Here is a 12,214-nt window from a genome sequence, read left to right as displayed (position 1 = left end):
AGCTCCAAATTGACCGAGAGGTCCAAGACAATCATCAAACTGGCTATTAATCTTGTACTATTTTTGAGTTTTATTTGCAATTAAATGATGCTTTTCTTTTAAAGCAATACTATACCTTTTTAATCTCCGTAGTTTTTAGCTAAATTAAACATCATATTTATCAAAACAAGTATTAGTAAAATTTTAAACTAGTTTTGTGTATAATCGAGCCTGATACCGAAGCTACTATTGTCAATGCAAAATTTGTAGTGACCAGAAATTTTATTCATACTGGTGATTATATATACTCTGATTAGTAAAAAAACTTTTAAAATTGTAGAGGCTTTAGAAAAAATTAAAGTCCTAAAAACCATTAATCAACCAATCAGAGTTTATTGGTTTAAAAGTTTTTAAAGTTATAAAACTGCTCCTAAATTTTTTCACAGCCTTCTCTCTCTATTTTTCACATGATCGACACTTTTTTTTTAAAAGCCCAAATTTGTGGCTTTTATTTTTTTTGTCGCAACCATTTCTTTTACCACCAAAATTTTAATAGTTACAGTGTAAAATTAAAATCTAAAATCACAGTCCTTCCCAATCAAACATATAGGTCACATTTTTAAATTCTAAAGTCATAGTCTATAATTATAGACCGATATACAAGTAGCTAACATTTTATGGTTAATATTGTTACAATCTTACGTTTAAAAATTGTACACCAAAACGAATATAATAATAAAATTTCTCACTGTTTGTGACTTGTGTATGCGATTTGCAAACACAAATTTTGTTGTTGAAGTTATCAACGTTTTTCTATTAATTAAAAAAAAAAATATTCGGTTACAGACATCTCTAACGGTTCTGGAGTAGGCGGGAAAGTGAAGTAGGTAGAATACTCTTCTGTGCTTTACTTAACCATTCGCTAACCAATTATATACAAGCAGATCCTTATATCGTCTCATCGTACGGTGTAGATTAAGCAATGGAATAAGCTTATCGTGGTCTCTCCCGCATATGATCTATAATTCTTCTTCTTTCTCACTTCTCTGGTTCTGTATTTGACAGTTTGTATATATATAAATCATTCTTCATCTTTTTTTTCACCGCTCTTTCTCTTCGCTCCTCAAAACTTCAGCGATATTCAGGTACTCTCTCTCTCACTTTTTCTCCTTCTCTCTAGTTTTTTTCTCGTTCTGTTTTGTTATTTACTTCATTTGTCTTCTCCGATCAAACCAAAGCGTAATTATACGAGATTTCATCGAGATTATCCATTCTTTAGCTTCTTAGTTTGATTTCTCTGAAGATTTTGTGGATCTATCGGCATATATGTGTTTCAATCGAGTTTCGAACGCTTTAATTTCATAGTTTGATCAGAAATTTGCTTCGGTTCGTTCTCTCTTCTGGATTTGATTTATCAAATTTCTGAAACAAATCTTCTCCAGGAAGCATTTTTCCGAGATCGCAAAAATGGAGAAAGTCGCGTCTACAGTAACGGATCTGGCATGCGTGACGGCGCTAAACTCGCCGCCGCCTCCGTTATCACCGCAATCTGACAATAGCAACAACAACAACAACAACAACAACAACAAACAACACCAGGAAGAATTCGCCGCAAGCTTCGCGTCGCTTTACAACTCGATTTTCTCGCCGGAATCTCAGTTCCCGAGCTCTTTATCCCTCTCTCCGTCACCTCCGTCCTCCTCATCTCCTCCACCTCGCGTCGACACCACCACGGAGCACCGTCTCCGCCAAGCGCGGCTCATCCTCGAGTACGACGAGCTCAACGAGCATTACGATCTTTGCCTCTCCCGTCTTCAGTCCCTCATGACGGAACTCGAGTCGCTCCGCCGCGAAAACGACGGTCTCCGCCAGGAAAACGTCGATCTCCTCAAGCTTATTCACATCTCTACTTCATCTTCCTCCTCCGTCTCTCCGCCGGTCGGAAATAACCATAACCGTAACCTAAACCGTCGTCAGATCTCCGATTTCGGTAGCCAGGCTGGGGATAATAAGCATCATCGTCCCGTGAGGAAGACCAATCCGGAGAGAAACTCGTTGCCTAAGAGCATCTCCGTCCGCTCGCCGGGATATCTCAAGATGATTAACCAGGGAAGCCATGGAGGATGTGGCGGTTCGGATCGTCAAGCGAGTCAGTTCAGCTTCACGAGTCAACTCGGCTCCGAATCGGTATTTATTAGTATTATTATTATATTTTTTCACTTTCAGCATCGAACTTCCCTATAATTGCAATTTCAGCCAATTTCGACTTTTTGGTTTTATTTATAAAAAGCCTCTTAAATCTCTATGTGAAGGTATCGCAGAAAGTGTGTGTACCAACAAAAGGAGAGAGAGATGCATTGGAGCTTGAGGTTTATCGTCAAGGGATGATGAAGACGGAGCTATGCAACAAATGGCAAGAGACCGGAGCTTGTCCTTACGGCGATAACTGTCAATTCGCTCACGGGATCGACGAGCTCCGTCCGGTGATAAGGCATCCACGCTACAAAACCGAGGTCTGCAGGATGATCGTCACCGGAGCCACGTGTCCTTACGGCCACCGTTGCCATTTCCGTCACTCACTCACCGATCAAGAGAGGATGCTTCTTCTCACTCGCTGATCTGCGAAGAACAAAAGGTCCCAAAAGGGTAATAATAATTAGCGGTTTGTACAGATCTGATACCTTATAAATATCGTCAATTTTTTTTCTTTTTTTTCTGGGTAATTGAATGAAGAAACGTATTTGCAATAGGAATAAGGATGGAAACGATGTTAAATAATGGTTGATACGATTATAGGAATATAATTAGGGTTGGATATGAAAGGAGAATGAAGAAAAATGTTTGCTTCTCGTTTCTTTCTATACTCTTGAGATGTTAATTCTTCGGATATGTTGTTTATATATCTTTTGGATAAAGCAGGAGAGAACCTGAAAATGGATTTTTAGATTCAACAAAATGTGAAAGCTTTTTACTTTATTCAAATCTTTGCAACTTTATTTCAATCACTTATTAAATTTCTTGGCTTTTTGGTAGTATGAGTTGTAGTTTTGAGTTTAATTGTGGTTTCTCTGCAGAAAACTATTTCTTGACGAGTTTGTGAATAGAAGTTGCCACTAGTTACTTCCTACTGTATGACAAACATATTCTAACTCATAGAATGTGCATGTGTTATGAATCGTCAAGACTAACAAGATCGAGTTGTCAGCCTTGTTTGCCTTTCATTTAGAGTAGCTTTTCTCTGTTAGTTGAATTTGGTTACTAAAGTAGTATTAACTGGTAACATTACCAAGATATCGCCTGTTTTTGAAATCAGTATACTATTTGGATACGAGAAAGTAAATGTCATGCCTTAACAACCTTGTTCAATGAGAGTAAATTAAATGACAGTTTGACCATCTTTTAGTTTAGAAAACGTTTTTTCTATGGTACGGATTGCATATCACCACTGCCTCAGATTAGGAGAGTCTTTGCTGAGAATTTCCCTGTAGATTCAAGTAAAAGGTAAAACCAAAAAGAAGAATCTTGTGTGCATTTTGTTGCTCTTGCTTTAGTGCAGGATTCTAACAACTATGTTTACCCTACATGAGTAACTCTTTTTACCTATATGCATCGGAATTATGGTCTCCTGAACTTACCGTGTTTCATTTTGACTGTACCCACGATGTTATCATCTTTATGGTCTCCTGAACTTAATTTCACATTTGGAACTTGGAAGGTTTTGCTAGTGGATGCTCCACTACGTAGAGTTAGATTCGTTTTCCTATTATAGTATTCACTTTTCGTTTGCATGTTCTTCTACGAAATGTGCGGCTTTCACGAGTTATAGCTTTGTCTTGGACTTAATATCTGATCTCAAAAGAAAAATTCTTTCCTTCTTTAAGTAGTGAGTTTACTGGAAATTTAATGATCATTAACACCTGCTCTAAATGATAATTATTGCTTAAACGTAGTTCTATCTCTAACATAGAATCTCCTGCCTCAGTGCAACCTCTATGGTTCTCATAACGTAATGTGGATGTGATAAGAACTCCACATTGGATATGAAATGAACAAACTAATGCGTTATAAAACTTAGAAGCAACCTCACACAGAAGCTAGCGTTCGTAGTAAATCTTAACGGTCTTTGCTGGCTTGGTTTGGCCTAACCCTGATAAGTGAAGCTTTGTGTTATTGTCCAGTTTACATCGGACGTAAATGCTTCCATTTGATCCTTGTTGTCTGTGTAAGTGTGTATACTTGAGCCTTGGATTATTATTACTTCTTAGATCCCTAAACTGTTGGTGAGATGAGTATGTTCTATACTTATGGCTAGCTTTAGAGAATTCACAAGCTTTTGAGAACACATCAGGAGGACTTTTTTTTTACTGAAACACTTGTGATTTTCTTATTTTTGACATGGTACCTCTGAGACTGCTCTGTATCCTGTACTCTCTCAGTTAGCTTGCCTTTGATCTTACCCGGTGAAATCACATTGAGAATTCCGTAATAGTGTCTGGATGATAATTTTACGTGATGAGTTCTTTTTAGGATTTGCAAGATATGTTGTGGCTAAGCCCGTGCATTACAAACAGTATTGTTTTTGAAAGCAGTGTTCAACTGACAAGATTAATGAAGTTTGTCGAACATCTTTGGGCTACGTACACTATGAATCTTCAATAATGGTAAATCATTTACTTTATGCTATCTTGGGCTGGTTGTAATTTATTATATCGGTTGTGAGCTGCATCCTTACATCTCGAAGATGTGCTCTTTCTAAAGATTGAGTCACACAAGAGTTGTACAAGAGAGCTTCATGTGTAGATGCATGCTCTATTACTCAGAATTGAATCATAGTTTTCCTATTATAGTATTAGAGAATGCCGTAAACTTTAGAGTTAGATTTCCTCTTCTAGTTATCAAGCTCTTCTACAAACTATTGCTTTGTTGTAGATTTAATAGTATTGGCCTCTTTAGGATTTACCTGTTTTCCAGTTTTAAGTAGTGAACTATATGGAAAGTTAATGCTCAATTGCTCATTAGTGCTTCTTTCTTTTACTAAATAATAATGCCATTGTTTGCTCGTCCTTTTCCCATTAATATGAATTTCTGTTACCCAGCTTTTATGTTTCTGAAATCAGAATCATTTTTATTGGTGAAAATGTTTGTTTGCGAGTTCTGGGATTTGTCATTTGTTGTTGGTTTTTAAGATGCAAATACCACAAGTCTGCGACAACATTAAAGAACTCAAGAGAAAGTATTTTGCATGATGAGATTTCTGGATGGAGAAGATATGTTTTAATCACTCCTGGCTTGTTTGTGAAAGCATGTGAGTACTTCGTAGCTACACTCCAAGCCTGGATGCAAACGGAGTCATGCATTTCAGGCACTGAGTGTTTATCTCTGAAATATTCACATGCTTTCGCGAACATAGCAGGAGGCATTTACCTTTAAAGACATGATTTTTCGTATCCACATGTTACCTCTGGGTCTGCATTGTCGCCTATCAGGTAAGTTTACTTTTGATCTTACGTTAAGCATGCATTAAATTTGTACGATGATATTTTTATGTGTTAAATTGTTCTGGCAAGGGGTCAAGAGAATGTTGTGTCTTAGGGCTAAGCGCATCTGAATGTTTTGCAATTGCCAGACATGAGATTTCCGGTCGATCTGTACAAGTTTGAACATGTATATCAATTTGCGTATTAAGGCACTTATTCAAGGATTGGAAACCCATAATAAATTTGAGTTTAGAGTTTATTGTGCTTTGTTATTATAAATATGCCAATTATCTATAAGCTTTCAAGATCAGAGGATTGATTGACATATCGAGTGTGTGCACACATAGGCTCTGCACCTAGTCATGTGTTAAGGTTTAGCATTTATTCAATTTTATTCTCTATGATTGTTTTCACGTTTCAGATCTCAGAAACAACTAAAAAAAGATTGTTAGAAATTGATAAGAAACAAAGGAGGATGTTAGTGATATACGTTGCTGAAAATCGCGGAACCAGATTGTCAACATGGACTCTGAGAAGCGTCTCTCACGGGGAGATATGTTGAGGAAGGCCTGTGATCTTCTTGATTAGCTGGATCTTCTTGACTCTCGGAGATAGTCCCGAGTCCGCGCAGTCTTCAGCCTTGTGTTACACTCTCCCACGAGTTTTATGGTGGCTGGCGAGAGCAGCGGATGCCCAGAGAAGAACATCTTGGAACATTGCGATGTTTATAAACGATGGTCTCAAGTATAACTAGTGTAAGGAAACAGAAAATACATATGGCTCTATATGTGTTTGATTTGTAAAAGCCGCATGGACTCTGATCGGTAATATTGGAATGCATTTTTCCGAATACGTCATCTTGTTTTACTTTTTTTTTTTTTTTTTTTTTGGGGTAAAATCATCTTGTTTTACTTTACGTGATGTTTAGAGTCTTTAGACATAATAGAGCGCACAAATTTAGAAAACTTGAAAAAAATACCAAGCATAATTCTTATCTTATACCAATGATAGTTCGGCTGTTCTAAAAAAAAAAAAAATATATATATATATAGCAATGATAGTTCGAACCTCCCCCCCCCAAAAAAAAAAAAATCAATGATATAAGAATAATCAAGTAATTAATCATTTATAAGGACAATTAAGGAAGACAACTAATATGTTTTGCCTTAAAGATTTATATATTTGAAATGAAACAATTTTGCTTTTGTTTAATATGAAACGGAGGGAGTTCTGAACTGAGATAATCTTGAAGGAGAAAACGAAACTAGTAGATATCTGTCTTTCCAAAAGGTTACTCACTTGAAAATGGTTGCAATACTATTTTCTTGAAGATATAGGGGTTTATTCAATCAAACATTTGGAATTATTTATATTAAAATTAGAAATCTTATTTTATTCAAACAAAAATTTTTAAAAGTTTTTTAAAATCTACTGTTATTGAACTAATGATTTGTAAATAATTTTCAAATCTAGTGTTATTAAAAATATTTTATTAAAAATATTTTAAGTTATAGATTTTAAAGATTTTTTATTGATTTGAATATGTTTTGGTGGAGTTTCTTATGAAATTCTATCAAATCTCACCTAAAACATGAGATTTGGATTTTTTTTTTTTTAACTAAGAAACTCTACCAAAACATATAAATCACTAAAATTTCCTTAAAATTCACCACTTAAAATATTTTCAATAACAGTAGATTTGAATATTCATTTACAAATCAATAGTTCAATAACAGTTGATTTTAAAAGATTTTTTAAAATTCATATTTAAATAACATAGGATTTGTACGTAATTTTAATATAAATCATTCTAAATGCTAAATTGAGTACACCCCCTCCCCTTTAGTACTTAAGATATTTCTAATAACAGTAGACTGATTTAAGTAGACACTAGATTCTAACCCCGTGCATCCGCACAGGAATATTTTTTATTGTTTAACGAATTTTGTAATATAATTTGTGTTTTTGAGTTTAAATATAATTATTTTTATAAATATATTTTTTAATAAGTGAAAATATTGATTTTTGTGTTTAGATATATTTTTATAGTATTAAAATTAATTATGATTATAAAAATATAATTTTAATCCGTTCGCTAATATTAATTCAAAATGAACTATTATAAAACATAATTCTAACTTTTTCGTTCATATTACCGTATAATATAAATATTTGTTAAAAGTTTGAGATGTATTAATAGTATTATTTAGCATTATAGTTTTCTAAAATTTAATCAACGAAGGGAGTTTACAACTGGTTTTTCAAACCACATTATATTGTATGCAATAATTTTTAATTTTTTATGTTTTTATTTTGTATGAAAAATATATTTTCGATATACATGTATAATTCAAAATTAGTGATTTTAGTTACCAAAATATTTTTAACCCGGTTTTTATATATATTTTTAGTTCTATAAATTTTTAAAAATATATTTTTAATATTTAAATTATACATTTGAATTTGACCTATTATTTTATTATTAATTTGTAAATAAATCATAATCGTAAATATAGTATATAAGCAACATAAATATCATATCATTTACATTATTATAAATATTTTATATTTCAAATATGACCATTATTTTTCATATATGAATTAGTTTTTTTTCAAAAATTCTAGATATTTTTGATAAAAATGTTTAATAGTATAAAAATTATTTAAATTAGAATCTTTAAATCAAATCTAAATTAATATCTGATTTAATATTTTTAATCAAATCAAATCAAATCTAAATTACCTATATTTAAGGAACTCAAAAAATATTTAAATTCATAACTAATTTTCGAAATTAAATATAAATAATTATTAAAATTATTTTTAAACACTTAAAAAAAATTAGGAGTGTTTGGAAGCAAGTACTAAATGTGCTTCTGTTTTAATATAATAGATTTATATTAAGAAAAAAACTCTGATCTTATTATTTCCATAAGCAGTGTATATATATATTACATAACTAATGTATCAGAAACCCTAATGGGCCATGAGACGTTAACCTGATGGTTAATGGGCCGGTTACTAGAAGTCCATTTGTTTATAACACTCCCCCTTGGACAAGGTAACCGTGCCTGTCACAAAACCGGGATCTCTATAATGCGCTGGGGAACGTTGCCTCATTAAAACCTTACCAGGAAAACCCAGTGGGAAAACCATGGTGAAGGAAAAAGAGTACAACACGCATTACTCCCCCTGGTTTAGGCATCACTGTAGATCTCTAAGTCTACGCATTCCTATCTGATGAATGAGCTTCCGGAGTGTAGAAGTCGGTAATGATTTAGTGAATAGATCGGCTGAATTTTCGCTTGATCGGACTTGCTGAACTTTGACCTGACCATCCTTCTGCAGCTCATGAGTGAAGAAGAATTTGGGCAGAATATGCTTCGTCCAGTCACCTTTGATGTAGCCGTCCTTGAGTTGAGCGATACAAGCTGCATTGTCTTCATACATCACCGTAGGCTCCTTATCTTCGTCCATACCACAATCTGATCGGATATGCTGAGTCATGGACCGCAACCAAACACACTCTCTACTAGCTTCGTGGATGGCCAAGATTTCCGCATGGTTGGATGAGGTAGCGGCAATAGTCTGCTTCATGGATCTCCAAGATATGGCTGTTCCTCCATGCGTGAAAACATAACCGGTTTGAGACCGGGCACAGTGCGGATCTGACAAATATCCTGCATCAGCAAAACCAACTAGACCATCCTTGTTATGGTTAGAATAAAATAATCCCAAGTCCTTAGTACCTTGAAGGTATCTAAGGATGTGCTTAATACCGTTCCAGTGCCTTTGAGTTGGACACGAACTAAAGCGAGCTAAGAGGCTCACGGCAAAGCAGATGTCTGGTCTAGTGTGACTAGCCAAGTACATTAATGCTCCTATGGCACTGAGGTATGGAATTTCAGGACCGAGGATTTCTTCATCGTCCTTCTTTGGACCGAATGGATCACTATCCAATCCAAGGCTTCTCACAACCATTGGGCTGGTCAATGGGTGGGCCTGCTCCATATTGAATCTCTTGAGTACCTTTTCAGTGTATGCCAATTGATGCACAAGGATTCCGTCATTGACGTACTCAAGTTGTAATCCCAAACAGAATTTATTTTTGCCTAGGTCTTTCATTTCAAACTCTGCTTTTAAGCATTCAACTGTTTGGGCGATTTCACCAGATGTTCCGAGGATGTTCAAGTCATCCACGTATACTGCTATGATTACAAATCCTTTGTTTTGATATTTTCTGATGAAGATGTATGGACTGATCGGATCGTTTTCGTAGCCTTCTCTGATGAGATATTCGCTTAACCGGTTATACCACATACGTCCGCTTTGTTTCAGTCCATATAAGGATTTGTTCAGCCTAATGCAGTGTTTATCACGAGATGCATGCTTATCTTTGAGCTCAATACCATCTGGTAATCTCATATAGATTTCACTGTCCAGTGGTCCATAAAGATATGCGGTTACAACATCCATTAACCGCAAATCTAAGTTTTCTCTTATGGCCAGACTTATGAGGAATCGAAATGTAGTTGCATCCACCACTGGAGAATAAGTCTCCTCATAATCGATTCCGGGTCTCTATGAGAATCCTTGTGCTACAAGGCGTGCCTTGTATCTAACGACTTCGCCGAGTTCGTTTCTTTTACGCACAAAGACCCATTTGTTTCCCACTGGTTTAACATCGAATGGTGTCCTTAAGATCGGACCAAACACATTCCGTTTCTTTAAACTATTCAACTCCATGTTTATGGCTTCTTTCCATTTCAGCCAATCTGATCTACGAGTGCACTCAATTATAGACGTGGGTTCTAGATCCTCTTGCGTGTGCGCAATCTCAAGTGCTACCTTGTATGCAAAAGTTTCATTGATGTCGACATCTTTTCTGTTCCATAGAGAACCGAATATGATATAATTGATTGAGATCTCATTATTATCAATCCCTTCAGAACCTTGAGTTTTGGCGTCCCAAACCTCTTGAGATGGTTCGATAGGGTAAGTATCAGCTGAGGCTGTATCCGTGTTCTCTTGAATCCCGGTTTCAATCATTGCACCTTTCTTTGATTTCCAGGGATTCTTATCTTTGGAACCTGGTGGTCTGCCACGTTTCTTACGTGCGTCAGACTCTGTAGCAACTTGACTTTTCCCTGAGGGGACATCTATTCGTACTGGTGCATTACAAGCTGGTATGTACGATTTGGTAACTTTGTTCGGGTCAGCAAAGGAATCTGGCAATTGATTAGCTAGCTTTTGTAAATGTATAATTCTTTGGACCTCTGAATCACATTCTAGAGTCCGAGGATCTTGCCATTGTGTGGATGTTTGATTCCATGAAAGTTCTTTTACCAGCTTGTCTGTCTCACCACCTAATCTAGGATATACCGATTCATCAAATCGGCAATCTGCATATCTGGCTTTAAACAGATCTCCTGTAGTTGGCTCGAGATATTTTATGATGGTGGGAGAATCAAAACCAACATATATTCCCATCCTCCTTTGAGGTCCCATTTTAGTCCTCTGTGGTGGTGCAATGGGTACATAGACTGAACACCCAAATGTTTTAATATGGGAGACGTCTGGCTCATGACCCGTTAGCAATTGGGATGGTGAATATTTGTGCTCACTAGATGGTCGTATACGTATTAGTTCAGCGGCATGTAAGACTGCGTGTCCCCAAGCTGAGACCGGGAGTTGTGACCTCATGAGTAATGGTCTAGCAACCCATTGAATTCGTTTAATGAAGGATTCAGCTAATCCATTTTGTGTATGGACATGTGGAACGGGATGTTCAACACTTACCCCCATGGACATACAATATTCATTAAACGCTTGGGAAGTGAATTCACCAGCATTATCAAGACGTATAGTCTTTAATGGGAAGTCTGGAAAATGGGCTCGTAATCTGATGATTTGGGCCAATAATCTAGCAAAAGCCTGGTTCCTAGAAGAGAGCAGACAGACATGCGACCAGCGGGTCGATGCGTCAATGAGGACCATGAAATATCTGAATGTCCCACAAGGTGGGTGAATTGGTCCACATATGTCTCCTTGGATTCTTTCCAGAAAGTTCAAGGTCTCTTTAGACACTTTGACTGGTGAAGGTCGGGTAATCAGTTTCCCTTGTGAGCAAGCTGTGCACTTGAGGTGCTGAGGGAAAATACCATTTGGTTTAAGGCTGTGCCCTTTAGAATTCTGGACTAATTTACGCATCATGTTCGCACCGGGATGACCCAGGCGATCATGCCAAATAGTGTAATCTAAAAACTGTGCTTTGATAGCAGCATTAGCCTCAATCATACTGACTTTAGCATGGTAAATGCCAGTAGATACGGCGGGTATAGTTTCAAAAACTTGTTTATGGCCATTTATCATTTTAGTGATAATTAAAAACTCTTTGTTCCCTTCATCCTGAGTTTCGATATGGAAACCATTCAATCTTATGTCTTTGAAACTCAATAGGTTTCTCTTACAACTGGGTGAGTATAAGGCATCAGAGATGTCTAGATATGTGCCATTTGATAACAACACATTAGCTTGGCCATGGCCCTCTATTAGGCTCGAACTACCCGCTATAGTGCTAATGTTTGCGGTTTTGATTACTAAATTTATGAAGTAATTCTTGTCTTTTAGAATGGTGTGGCTCGATCCAATATCCACAATGATATCCATATTGTCTTGCATATCATCATTAAACAAGAATTATAATTCAATAACATGCAAAAATGAGATGTAAATAAAACATTACTCCATAAATAAAA

At 35.9% G+C, this 12,214-nt stretch overlaps 1 protein-coding gene across 2 annotated transcripts; it reads left to right on the top strand.

Moving 5' to 3' along the window:
• Nucleotides 1-1,093: 1,093 nt before the first annotated feature.
• LOC18007923 (zinc finger CCCH domain-containing protein 14) lies at nucleotides 1,094-6,298 on the top strand. 2 transcript variants are annotated; one of them, XM_006391373.2, is made up of 4 exons: nucleotides 1,094-1,124; nucleotides 1,422-2,166; nucleotides 2,292-2,625; nucleotides 5,878-5,889. In XM_006391373.2, the coding sequence occupies exons 2-3, from the start codon at nucleotides 1,447-1,449 to the stop codon at nucleotides 2,595-2,597; spliced, it is 1,026 nt and encodes a 341-aa protein (XP_006391435.1). In that variant the 5' UTR covers nucleotides 1,094-1,124; nucleotides 1,422-1,446; the 3' UTR covers nucleotides 2,598-2,625; nucleotides 5,878-5,889. The 2 variants fall into 2 exon arrangements, with proteins under 2 accessions (XP_006391435.1, XP_024009317.1); XM_024153549.1 differs by having other exon boundaries at nucleotides 2,292-6,298.
• The last annotated feature ends 5,916 nt before the right edge of the window (nucleotides 6,299-12,214 follow it).

The sequence above is a fragment of the Eutrema salsugineum genome, unplaced genomic scaffold, assembly GCF_000478725.1.
Source record: "Eutrema salsugineum unplaced genomic scaffold, Eutsalg1_0 scaffold_9, whole genome shotgun sequence".
NCBI lineage: Eukaryota > Viridiplantae > Streptophyta > Magnoliopsida > Brassicales > Brassicaceae > Eutrema > Eutrema salsugineum.
The sequence above is the reverse complement of the archived record's forward strand: the minus strand, read 5'-3'. Positions and strand labels throughout refer to the sequence as shown.